The sequence below is a fragment of the Rhamphochromis sp. 'chilingali' genome (assembly GCF_963969265.1).
Source record: "Rhamphochromis sp. 'chilingali' genome assembly, chromosome: 19".
Taxonomy (NCBI): Eukaryota; Metazoa; Chordata; class Actinopteri; order Cichliformes; family Cichlidae; genus Rhamphochromis; species Rhamphochromis sp. 'chilingali'.
Genome location: NC_137946.1, coordinates 29,095,064 through 29,109,114, shown reverse-complemented (window position 1 = coordinate 29,109,114; position 14,051 = coordinate 29,095,064). Strand labels below are relative to the sequence as shown.

General features: G+C 41.1%; 1 protein-coding gene across 2 annotated transcripts in view; it reads left to right on the top strand.

Moving 5' to 3' along the window:
• Positions 1 to 14,051, top strand: part of tmem132e (transmembrane protein 132E) — a 448,364-nt gene that overhangs the window by 354,994 nt on the left and 79,319 nt on the right. For both annotated transcript variants that reach the window (XM_080867161.1, XM_080867160.1), the window contains exon 3: positions 7,858 to 7,998. In XM_080867161.1, coding sequence (XP_080723287.1) covers positions 7,858 to 7,998 — 141 coding nt within the window. The remainder of the gene's footprint in view (positions 1 to 7,857; positions 7,999 to 14,051) is intronic.

Genomic DNA, 14,051 nt, shown 5'->3' with positions numbered 1-14,051 from the left:
TAGTACTTATGTAACATTTATAGCAGTGAAACCTCTACACTATAGGAAGTACACTGCAAAGCCCCTGCTTAGGTCATTGTGGTATCTGTGTGTTGTGGTCATTTCAATCTTCAGGACAGCGCTCACTATACCCCCGAACACAAGTCAGATTTGATAACTCCCAGGAGATCTTACAGGCAGCTCAGAAATCCAGCTTGGAATGTGTTTACCAAAAGCTCTCCTGTTTAGCAGTCCGTCAGCCATCTCGAAGTCTAATAGGTGTTGCCATGGCAGAAGGCATCTGTGTGGAATGAGTAAGTAATAGCTCTGTCTTAACTGAAGTGGCTCACACTGCCTCTCCACTTTCCCTGTGTAGGAGCAGCAGCAGGGCTCACGCAGATTCTCAGAATTTGGGTGTGCACTATTGCTGGTTACTGCCTTGCAGCTTTTCCATTTGTAATGCTCTTTCATTAATCAGCATTAACACCGTTCCACAGGGAGCCTGATTCATGTGGTGCTCCCGTGGGTAGTGCTTCATCCCCTCTCATTTGTGGTGCAAAAATGAAGCAAAGTCCGTGAAAAGGACTGTCTGATGAAAAACATCGATACAGCACAATATGCAGGCTTTCTCATAAGGTGATTAATATGTAGTGGCTTTAATACGCTGTTGGTGAGTGTAGGTTATGAATACAAATACGAGTATTACACGTCAGGGTTGCATCCTTACTAGGAAATGCGCTGGAAATGGGTCTGCTGTACAATAATCTGTAATTATCGTCCTTTATGATCAGTATCTTTACAAGCTCTGCTAATAAAGTAGCAACTGGGTCACCTCATTTAGAGAGCGTCAGAGGGTATTATACCTCCCCGTTTCAGCTCACATCAAAGGCAACACACCCGATCAGGATGGTTTCTTAAACGTTACATATTTCTGTTTCATCTCCCCTTGACGCACCGTGTCTGATAATTACTGTATTTTCTCTAATGTGTGAGATTTGATGAAAGAACAAAATATGAGCTGCAATAGCAAGAAATATTGTTTTGAAACAGAGTGTAAAATACACCGTCTTTGATGCAAGAATTAATACAGCGCTTTCTTGTAGTTCAGTAATTACAGCATCTGTCAATATTGCATCTCGCATGCTCGTGAATCATTATTCTTTATACAACCCTTCCCACACACAGTGACTCACAACAAACACGAAAAAAGTAAAGTATCATTTTTTTCAAGATACATTTTTCAAATATATACTTTATATAATCTTGACTTAAGATCTACTTACTAGCTTTCTCCCAGCTTTCACCCTTAGATGTTATCAGTGATCGGACATGCTGAAGTGCAGAAAGCCATGCCTGACCTTGGCTTCTGTGGAGGCGAGCATGTGAAAAACAAGAACATGTAGTCTGTAGTTTGAAGCAGAGCCTGGATTGTACAAAAAAGAGTGATCTCAGGCAAAGTGTTGCAAATTCAGATGTCCTGGAAAAAGCCTCACCCTGTTACGTTTTTGTACCTCGGTCGAACCAAACTTAACCACAGAGAATGCGAACCAGAAAATGGTAGTATGAAAGATTTTGTAAGGGTTTTGTAAGATCACAAACGCAGTGTTTGCAGAGTGGTGGCAGTAGTTTGTATCTTTCTCAAACTGCTGGCAACCACTGCAGCTTGCTAGCCAACAATACAGTCACTATCCGGTCGTTAAGTCTGACGTCACTAGCCGTGTCTGGGCCTAAACTCCGCTGCAGGTCCATATATCAAACAATCACTATGGCATTACTGAGAGTTGAAAAACTGTCTAAAGTTTTTCAACTTTAATAAAATGATCAGCGTTCTGCTCTACCAGGTGTAACAATTGAGTTTAACATCCAGGCATCCATGAAAACGGAATTTATGACATTTAACGGAGTTGGAAGTTAGCAGGAAGTTAGCTCGCTAGCTTCTATCTAAATACAATATAGCATGTCCTGACTGCGGGGTTTTGGAAACAAATTAAAACGTACAGCTCTGTTATCACTTCCAACATAAATGAAGACAGAAAACTAAACAGCAGTGACGTTTGTAGGGTTACTGAAGTTTGGCTAGCTGTAGCTAATGATGTGCTACGTGACCGCTAGCGACACAGCTATGTTAGCATAATATAAACATGCCAACTTTTTTTCCACTCGATAAAAGTTACCGTGAGTGTTCTCGGTGGTCAGGAACAAATGTAATTGCATGGCAGGATGCTGTAAAAGGACCAAACTTCAGCCAGGAGAACAACTGAGATAATCCATCCACAATACGAGGTTAGTCATTCATATACTGCTGCATGGGCTGGGCTGTAGTTACATCCTAAGGTTTTAAAAACTGAGCTTAAATAAATGATTAGCGGTAATAAAAGCCGAGGGAGGTCAACAGTGATCACTGACTGTTTTAGGAGCTTTTTGAGATTAAATAGAAGAAAATACATAACATTAAACATGTTAACAACACAAAAGCCATATTAAACGCAGACTACTTTAGGCCCGGAAGTAGGATTCGTCACGTCATCACTTAACGACCGGATTGGGTATTCAATACAACCCCATTGTGGGTCTTTGTAGACATGTGACCACAAACCGGGTAACATTAAAAGTCATTTTGTCCATCACCAGTCATGGGGATGATGTGGGATCAATAAGGCCCCAGTCATACAAGCTGAGAGACTGGTCATTAACCATCTGGGAACCACTGTTCTTGAGGGAAAAGGGAGTATTCCCCATATGGTTGTGAGTGGTTCCTGGAGGTTAACGGCAGCCACTGGAAAAATAATTGCTAAAGTCCCAGTTACACAGACTGGTCAGTAATCTCCATTTTTCCCCAGTGACCCGCCTGTCGCTGGGAATACACATTTTCCCTTGTGACTGGTGGTTGCCAGATGGTCATTGACAGGTCGGAAGTGTGTGAATAAGGCCTTAGTGAATGCCTAGCAGATAGCTCCTGACAAAGGCTGCCTGTGCCGACATGTTAGTCAAAGCAGTCAAAACCCGTAATCATCCATAACTTGAAGCATCAATATAGTTTAAACAGTTTTAAAAAAACAAACAACAGTCATCATGAGCGGGAAACTGGATATAGTGAACAGAACTGTTTGTACAAGTCTGCAAACATGTTTCTTTGTGCTCTGAAGTTGGAGATTTTGACATGGGAGTCTAAGGGCTTTGAGATTGGGCCACAGTTGGATTTAATGAAATTAGTTCAAACATTTAAATAACTTTTATGTATTTAAAACCATTAAAGATAAAAGATAATCACTGTAATTAGTTTAATACTATAAGAAGAAAGACATTTTCTGCATGGGCTGTGTGCCTATTCTGGTTAAAGAGGGAGGAACTTCAGCTGGAAGTCAGTTGCTTTCACAAATCATGGATGAGTGGTCGATGCAATGAGCGCAGGTTGGTGAAGCAAATGGAAATACCTCAGTGGGACTTGTGAATTTTTATCTGTCAGAGAAATAGATGCAATGATCTGATAGATGTTGCAGGGGCCTCAAACTTTCAAATGGAAATGAGACACTTGGGAGAAAAATATGATTTGGGTAATGCTTTCATGGAGTCTGTCCAGAAAGAGATGTTTGTCAGAGTGATGTCATGATGAGAAGAGGAAAAACAACAGTATGTTTCTGTAAACACGGGAACAATCATAAAGATCACCAGAATTTTACTTTAACAGGAGCAGCAAGTGGCAGTAACAGAGTCCTAAGCAGAGTGACAACCAGGGTTTTAATAGTTTTGCAATTTTCATTAGTTTTTATTTTTATTTAGTTTTGACTTCAGATTTTCAATTTTATATCAGTTTTAATTAGTTTTTACCAATTGTTTGCTAGTTTAGTTTTTATTTTTTTGAAAATCCTTAGTTTCAGTTATAGTTTTAGTTGTGTTTGCAAAAATTAAGTGTAATAAAATCCCAGTTTCATCATATCAGTCATTCTCTTCTGCTTATCCTTGGGTATGTTGCTATTCCAGCTACCATACCCTGCACCCTGGACAGGTCGGCTGTCTGTCGCAGGGCTAACACGCAGAGACAGAAAACTCACATTCCCACCTATGGGTTCTTTAAACAAACAAATAAATAAAGGCAGATGAACAACCATTGATACCAGGCAACTATAAAATGTATATCTTGGCCCCAATGAGACTATTAACTCTTGCAGCACCGGGTGTTCGTAATTTTGGTTCAAGTGAATTGATAAACTTTTTGAAGGCAATTGACTCACACAGTTATGTAGATATCCCAGTCCTGTTGTCTCCGGATGCATCACGCTGCCTTGCCTGGGGTTAGCTTCTGTTTTCTGGGGATGAGGGTTGAGTGTGCTCCCTTACCTTCTCAAGGTAAGCTAGGTTAGCCTTCTTGTGTGAGCTTTTCAAGTACACTTTAAGGTTTGTGGGATTTTTTTCCCCTTGAGAAATGTCCCTCATAATTTGTCTCTTTCCACTACAAGACACTTGCTTTATCCAAAACACAGTCATATTCAAAGTAATCCCAAATTGGACTCTGGCGCTTTCTCCCGACTTTTACTGACATGATTCTGCGCGTGGACGGAGCAGCAACACAGACGACTCGACTAACGTACTGCCACCTGCTGACATAATGAGACACAGCAAGAAAAAAATCTGGAAACTAAACTTCATTTTGACCCTTGACTATTGTATGACACGCACACATCAATGAAAACTAAACACATTTTTTCTATAAATTCAGTTAATTTTAGTTAGTTTTGTGAACACTCATTACAGTTTTAGTTAGTTTTCCTTTTTTTTTATTTTTTATTTCCGTTAACGAAAATGTTTTTTCACTTCTAGTTTTCGTTATTTCGTTAGTTTTCGTTAACGATAATAACCTTGGTGACAACCTCCTAAAACTACATAATAATATTACATCGTTATTTATTCTTTTTCACAGAATACAAAGTATTTTCCGAGCATATGCAGGCACATTTTCAAAGTAGACTAACATAGTAATGAATAGTCTAGAAGACATAAAGCACAGAAGCAAAAGCCAAAAGCATTAATAATTCACTTCTGTCTTGTGTTTCATGAAAATGAAACCATCAGATCAATAATCTGTAGTGGCTGCATTTGTCTAAGAATGAGCTCTGGATTTTTTCCATGTTACATCATTTGGGGCATGGCTCTGTGGTCAAATAACCAGAAATCACAATAACTGGGAAGACAAAAGCTTCTTTAAAAAGAAATAACAACTAAAAAATTCTCTCTGTAAACACTTTAATGAAATATATCGGTAAATTCAAAGGTGTCTGCTATCAGACAGTGGTATTTTGTAACAACTCGCTAGAAAATGTAAAAATGTCGCCCAAAAAGGTTACCAATAGCACGAGAAACCAGGTGATCTCAACAACTGATGGGTAAAGTATGACTAGAAAAAGGTCTTAGGAGCTTAGAAACAAAGTGACTTCTTTAAGTTTCGTAAAGATGTTTCGCTCATCCAAGAGGCTTCTTCAGTTCTAAAGCCAAATAGTGGAGAGTCCCGGTATTTAAACCCTAGTGGGGGCTGTACCTTAAGAGACTTGTTGACCCTCTATTATTAAACATGTGCTTCATCACATGAGCTAAGGTGTGAAAAAAGCGTGGGTCATTATCACCAGTGGTTTTGAGTGAAACCACTGTGAGACCTTGCTCCACCCAATGTGATTTATTGAGGTTACCTGATGCAAGATGTGAGTGGGAGTTGAGGAGCCTGGGAAGGGATCTCAAAAGTGGATTGTAGGTGCAGACAGTTAGTATCGTAAGCCGTCCCCTTTGCTCAAAGATGTTCACAGTGGACATAGACGGCCTCTTTCACGTCTCTTTTAAACCATCTGTCCAAAATGTGAACACTGGCATCCTCAATAGAGTGACCTTTAACCTTTAAGTGCAGATGTACAGCTGCATTTTGTCCTGTCTTATATACAGGCCTGATTTGACACTGGTGACACTATTGAAGGCAGGCTATACAATTTTAGGTTTAGTTTGGTGAGACGAAAAAGGAAGTGAAACCACAGGAGTCCCACTTAAGTAAGTAAGAACAGGAAATCAGGACAGCATGCAAAACAGAGGGAGAGAAAAACAAGGAAACACATGAGACAAGCAAAATGGAAACATTACAACAAAAAAAAAAAGAAAGGCTGTCTGTTAAACCAAAACAAGAATCAAATCTTGGGGAAAAAAATACACCAATGGCTGCATCAGGAGCAATTTTGTGTTTCCGTTGTTGCCTAAAGACATGCAGAGCAGGGGAGCTGTGGATTAAACCATCAAAATACCTTCCAATTAGTGTGCAGTCTGCTCTAACTCCTGGGCCGCGGACCATCCTGAAAGAGCATGTTGTCATTTAAAAGCAATCCTGACTGCACAGACCCACTCACTTTTATTTTATCACGGATCATCTTTCAGCATTAAGCAAAGCATAAATCTGCTGCTGCAACTGGAAATCATATTACTTCAAATATTTATGAACTAAATTTAAATACTGCAGGACTTATGTATACTTCAAATCACAACATTTTACTGGAGAAAAGGGAAACAACTGTGTCGCATGTTATTGTAGCTTTACTATACCATAAAATTCAAGAGTTCTACCCATTTATGTAGCTATTTATGTGTTTACTGCGTTAACTATTTCGTCTCTCATCCCTTTTTTTCTTCTTTTGGTGTTAGTTGTTGCTCCGGCAAGCACGCACAATCCTTGAGCAGATGTTGGGGCATGTTTTTGTATAGCTGCAGCGTGCTACAGCTTTATGCATTTGCATAGTCTTATTTTGTATGCATCTATAGCCTCTGCACATCTGGTTCACTGTGTATAAAATCTCTGCAGATAATGCAGCGTTATGAATGTATATAGAAGTGCATGCACGTGCAGATTGGTTGGTGCAGCCATGCGTACATGACTGTATGTGTGGATGAGTAGGATTGCGGATGTAGATGTTTGGAAGATGCACACATACAGTATGTGCATTACATTTACTGTTATTACTTCTTTGGCCCTTGGGTTATTATGTAGAATAGTTTTGGAGATGGGGGAGAGAATGGTTTTATTTACAGAACTATGTAAAGTTCTACAATATTTATCAAGTGAACTGTTGTGCATGTACGTGTAAATATTATAAATAGTCTTAAAAATATCTGAATTCATTTTAAAGCCTAACGGGGGCAGTAAAACACTGCAGTGTTCACAACACTCCACTCAGTACACTTTAGGGTCTGGCCTTTTTAATGTGAATACCTGAAATATTAAGAGGTAGCAGGGAGTATGTTTGGTTTCCAGGTTCAAACATTCTTCCTTGTTGCAGTGTCCTGGAGCAACAAACAAGCCAAAATAAATAAATAAAAAATCATCTCAAGGACTCGTGCTGGTAACCTTGACCTATCTATAAAGTGTGTTCTCCCTGAAGAGCTAAGGGCTAAGGAAGGGAGATTGCACATGAGACTCAATCAACAGTTTTTAGGAATTTTAAAGGTGGCTTATTTTGTTTTAATGTAAAATGCAGTTCAGTAAAAGCTCAATGGTGTGTATGAACTTTCTCAAAAAGCAGGTGAACCGAAGCTTGTGGCTTTCAGGTGTTAATTCGAAATGAATATCCAGTGGGTTCAGTAAAAAGCTTTGTAGATCTGATTTTGCAGAGAGTGTAAGTGAGCACTCTGACCTGAAGTGCTCCTACCTTTCTGCTCTCATGTATCACTGCACTGTCATCTTCATTCATCTTTGTTATTGATTCATCTGTGGAATTGCTTTTGCCATGATGCAATCCAGGGAGGAGGCCTGTAGCACAGAGAGGGTATCCACCTCTGACCTTGCACATAAATCATCCCCCTTAATAAAATTGACCTCCTCTATTATTTTTTCTCTCTCGCCATTTCCTGCAGGGTCAAAGCTAAAAAGGGGGTAAACCTGCTCCAAACCAACTCGAAGAGCCCCCAGTGGAAGGTTGAATGGGAGGTACAGTCTGGCGCCAAGCATTCCATCACCACCATCGATGTGAACAAGAACAAAGCAGTCAAGCAGGGGTAAGTCAACAGCCCTGGGCCTAAACACACTGGGTCTGTCTAACCAACTACTGCCGCTGCAGCTGTTGATTTCTGCTCCTGCTCCAGCTACACAGAGACGGTGGTACTTGTCTTCCTTAACTATGGACAAAAGATCTATTTTCCTTTGACTAATCAGTCATAGTTACCTGATGAAAGGCAGCTTCTAAAAGCATATGCTCAGACAGAAGATAAAACACACCATTGTCCCAGTGACTAAAGCACCCTCTGCCTTATAGGCCAAAGTTAAATGAATGAAGATATTATCTGCTTAGTCTCACTACATCTGCCGTCAATTTAGTTTACGTGGAGAGATGAGGTAGATGATTGTGACTGCTGGCATTAAAATACCTTTGAGATTAGATCTTGTCTGAGAGCAGTAATTACACCTCAGGCTTCTCAAAAGAGTAAAAACACCACCCAGTCGTGGTCCTGTGGTGTCTGATGGGATAGTAATGGACTCTGTGTGGCCAGATTCTATGGTAAATGCAACTTGGTAAATAAAGTAGAGCTGCAAAGAGATTTGCAAGCTTAATGCAGTCTAAACTGCATACAGCTTAATGCATTCGTTAGCATGCGTTTAGGAACAGCCTAATTGATTTGACCGGTAAATGGAGGTGAACCGTGTACGGGATGCTCCGATAACTTTTCTTCCACGCACTTAAAGGTCCGATTTACCGAAAACAATTCAAACTACAGTATGAAATGAGGCCCTGCAAAGAGGATTTGCTGGTTTGTTTTAGTGCCTGCGCGGTGTGTTCCTCTGTCTCAGTACAACAGAGGTAATAAGTAATTAAGCTGAAATTTGATACTCCAGTCAATGAAATGCTATAATTAAAAAGCTCAACAGGATCTTGTTCATAAGCGATGATAAAATGGAACGTCAGGTTGTCAGGTGGATTGGTGCGTACAGGCCAGCAGTAATGGAGGGATTGCACTAGATCAGGCTGGTAGGGAGAAGGGAACTGAGCTGAAATTAAGAGGTTTCAATTAGATTAATGTTTTAACACCAGAGCCCCAAACATTACAAAACTGCTGGGGGGGTCATTCTGACCCCGCCCTGCAAGAACAGAAGCAAAGCCAGAGAAGAAATCATTTCTTAAAGAAATTAAGTTGTTAGAAATATGTGAGATTAAGTTTTAGGGCTTTTATTATTTTTACAAATGATTTCGTTACAGTTCAGAAAGGTAAAACTTATTTTAGCATCCACTAATAACGGGTACAGCAAACAATATAATAACTAACACATCTGAATAATTCAATTATTGCAGATGAAGAACATTATGAAAAAGCTAAAAATGAATTTTACATAAGGTGTGGCAGGCCTATTAGTTACGCTAATATAAAGGAAGTATTAAAAACAGAGAGCTTGCAGTGAGCCAGACTGAACCAGTCGGTGGCTGCATTTTAAACCACAGGAGGCTACAACAAAATAACAAGCACGTTTTAATAGATCTATCATTGTGAAAGTAGAACAGTGAGAGTTTATGATGTCATCCACCTCCTCTAACAACAGACCTCATTCAGCGTCCATGTTGTTCCTCCCCAATCTGCAGCCCTCTGCCTCATCAGCTCTGCTCCTCAGGCCTGGGTGCCCTGCTCCAGATTTCACCTTTTACTCGTTCAGATTAGCTCCCCCCCCAAAGGTCCCCCCCCCAACTTCTCTCCAAACCCAGCAACCCACCCAGCCCTCCGTGCATCCATCATTGACTCTGATCCAGACCAAATATATAACAAAATAAGAGGAAAATAATACAACTGAAATTTGTTACAGGCAAGTGAACAAAGATCCGAATCATATGCAATAACAGATAATTAGAAGAGCAACATCAAAAGCAGTCACATTGGCGAATTTTTCAGTCCTTTGAAATGGACTCAAAATCCCCCCATCATGAGTCATCATGAGCTCTGGGTGGTAATTGAAATGTATCTGTTGGATAGCCGGGCTCAGCCTTAGAAATAAGATGTGGATGATGTTCACAGTGAAGACAGTGTACCAAAAGGCACTAGCTGAGGCGGTTTGGACATGTGATTAGGATCCCGCATAGGTGCCTTTTCCAGGAGGTTTCAGGCACGCCCAGCAGAGCTGGGAGGAGATTCCAGGGTAGACCCAGAATACACTGAAGGGACTATATCATCCTCCCTGGGAGTGTCTCAGGATTCCCCAGGAGAGGCTCTAGGAAAATGTTGCTGAGGAGAAGATCTAGAATATCCTTCTTAGCCCGATGAAAGGAAAATGAAAGGAAGGAAGGTCATCATTTCTTTGGTGTTATGGTTCTAATGGAATGCATTGGCAGTAGAGATTCTGGGTTTTTACAGAGTAATCTTTAAAAACTGTCCAGGAGAAATGCTTTAAAATAAACCTAAAAATCTATTTGCCTCATTATTGTTTTATTGGTAAAAAAATAAAAGCAAAAAATCTGAGCAAATGCACAAATATGTTTAATTGCTATTAACGTTGGGTGCACACACCCTGTAAACAGGTGCTTCCACAATAACACAGTGAACATCCATTATGGGGCTTTACAAGAGTGCAGTTCTCCCAGCCTGCGAGCTTGATCCACTGAGGGAAAGCAACTAAAAATTAGCAACTATAAATCACGTTATGTGATGTGTTCAATTTATTAAGACCTGAAGGACTGGGAGCTTGGCTAGAGACGTTAGCAACTGCTGGTCTATATATTGGCATCCCTGCGGAGTCCTGATGGTTGGGAGGAGGAAAAGAGCAGCAAGGAAGAAAACAGAATAACCTCACCTGAGAAAGAGGTCCACCATTTCTCTCTTGTTTATTCCTTAGCGCCTCCTTAGCGACAGCCGTCCTTGCTATATTTAGTGACCCGTGTCATGTAGTTTTTGCTACCCTGTCACCATGTGGGAAATGTCCAGTTGGGGGTCAAGCATGGACAGAAAAACAGTGTGTCACACTGCATTTTCTCAAAAACCAAGTCAATTGAGTGGCCACCTAGAGCAAAACCAGCAAACAATGAGCCTCTAAAGTCAAGCAGTGGAGTCGGGGATTCATGCCTCATTCCCGTAAAATCGATTGAACATGAGCTTGAAATCCGTTTTATATAAAAGGCGCCCACGCCATGCTGAAAACTGTTGTGAAATTCATTCACATTGCTTATATTTGGGGTTGTGATTTTTTTACGATGGTATTTCCAGACAGTTCGAACACTAAATTGAACTCGAAATTACTGATATGCTTTATTAATTATGTACTTTGTGACACTGGCAAATTATTTGTATTCCCAAAGTCTTTACATGTCTTTAAAAATGATCGAAGAGTTAAAAAAAAATAAGAGTAAACAAAAATAACTCTCAAGTCAATCAAAGCCAGTATCTATCTATCTATCTATCTATCTATCTATCTATCTATCTCTCTCTCTCTCTCTCTCTCTCTCTCTCTCTCTCTCTCTCTCTCTCTCTCTCTCTCTCTCTCTATCTATATATATCTATATATATATATATATATATATATATATATATATACACACATCTCTCTATCTCTCTATCTCTACATATATATGTATATATATATACATACACTGAACAAAAATATAAACGCAACACTTTTGTTTTTGCTCCCATTCCCCATGGGATGGACGTAGAGACCTAAAATTCATTCCAGATACACAATATAACCATCCCTCCCAAACAGTGGTCACAAATCAGTCCAAATGTGTGGTAGTGGGCACATCTGCTATATTGAGATAATCCATCCCACCTCACAGGTGTGCCACATCAGGATGCTGATCTGACATCATGAGTAGTGCACAGGTGTACCTCAGACTGCCCACAACAAAAGGCCACCCTGGAATGTGCAGTTTTGTCTCACAGCAAAATGCCACAGATGCCACAAGCAATGAGGGAGCGTGCAATTGGCATGCTGACAGCAGGAATGTCAACCAGATCTGTCGCCCGTGCATTGAATGTTCATTTCTCAACCATAAGCCGTCTCCACAGGCGTTTCCGAGAATATGGCAGCACATCCAACCGGCCTCACAACCGCAGACCTCGTGTAACCACACCAGCCCAGGACCTCCACATCCAGCAGGTTCACCTCCAAGATCGTCTGAGACCAGCCACCCAGACAGCTGCTGGAACAATTGGTTTGCACAACCAAACAATTTCTGCACAAACTGTCAGAAACCGTCTCAGGGACGCTCAACTGCATGCCCGTCGTCCTCATCGGGGTCTTGACCTGACTCCAGCTCGTCGCCGTAACAGACTTGTGTGGGCAAATGCTCACATTCGATGGCGTCTGGCACGTTGGAGAGGTGTGCGCTTCACGGATGAATCATGGTTCACATTGTTCAGGGCAGATGGCAGCTGAGAATGTCCCAGTTCTTGCATGGCCAGCATACTCACCGGACATGTCACCCATTGAGCATGTTCGGGATGTGCTTGACCGGCGTATACGACAGCGTGTACCAGTTCCCACGAATATCCAACAACCTCGCACAGCCATTGAAGTGGAGTGGACCAACATTCCAAAGGCCACAATTGACAATCTGATAGACTCCATGCGACGATGTGTTGCACTGCATGAGGCAAATGGTGGTCACACCAGATACTGACCGGTTCTGGGTCCCCAGATCCCCAATAGCGCAAAAAACTGCACATTCCAGGGTGGCCTTTTGTTGTGGGCAGTCTGAGGTACACCTGTGCACTACTCATGATGTCAGATCAGCATCCTGATGTGGCACACCTGTGAGGTGGGATGGATTATCTCAATATAGCAGATGTGCCCACTACCACACATTTGGACTGATTTGTGACCACTGTTTGGGAGGGATGGTTATATTGTGTATCTGGAATGAATTTTAGGTCTCTACGTCCATCCCATGGGGAATGGGAGCAAAAACAAAAGTGTTGCGTTTATATTTTTGTTCAGTGTATATAAACACCCAGCACGCCCCTGCGGGCGGTTTATCCTTCAAGCTCGGGTCCTCTACCAGAGGCCTGGGAGCTTGAGGGTCCTGCGCAGTATCTTAGCTGTTCCCAGGACTGCACTCTTCTGGACAGAGATCTCCGATGTTATTCCCGGGATCTGCTGGAGCCACTCGCCTAGCTTGGGAGTCACCGCACCGAGTGCTCCGATTACCACGGGGACCACCGTTACCTTCACCCTCCACATCCTCTTGAGCTCTTCTCTGAGCCCTTGGTATTTCTCCAGCTTCTCGTGTTCCTTCTTCCTGATATTGCTGACATATATGTATATATATGTATATATATACATATATGTATATATATGTATATATATATATACATGTATATACTAGGGGTGCAACGATACACAAAATTCACGGTTCGGTTCGGTTCGATACTTTGGTGTCACGGTTCGATATTTTTTCGATACAAAAAAATGTTCATGCCTTTTTAATTTGTCATTTATTAAAATTATAAATATATATTTTAACTCAAAAGTACAGTTTTTAAATTTAACCCTAACCCTTGTGCGCGTTTTTTATTTTGACAGCGAATGCGCACCTGCGGACCACTTATGTGCAGCCCTGGTTATTTAGCTCGTCATATTGCAGCCACAGAAATTCTTTTGTCCATGAAACCATAAAGCTGCACTTTCTTTTTGCCTTATAGTCTGATTTGTCATAACTTCTCCGTTTTGTGGTAAGCTTTTCTTTGGCTGTCACTTCTTCTCCCTGACCTGTCTTATTTGGCTCAGCAGAACTGAAATGCTTTTACACACGCACTCACATAAGCTCAGCGATTCTCTGCGCGATCAACCTCTCACATGTGTAAGCTGCGGGAGATTTCACTTGTCATGTTTGCATAGTAAGCTAACGATTAATAAGACGATGTCAGAGGAATTGGTGCACAAATTATCATCACTCACAGATCAGTGCTGTCGCTCTCTATACACAGTTCGCGCGATTGCAAAGTGAAAGCAAAAAAGCAAGCGCAAATTCAAACGCGATTTCAATATGTCACATATTGACAGTGGCTCACCGATGCCAATGACATAATTACCCAGCTACATTTCTGAAAGAATGCAAAAGCATTGACATATATTT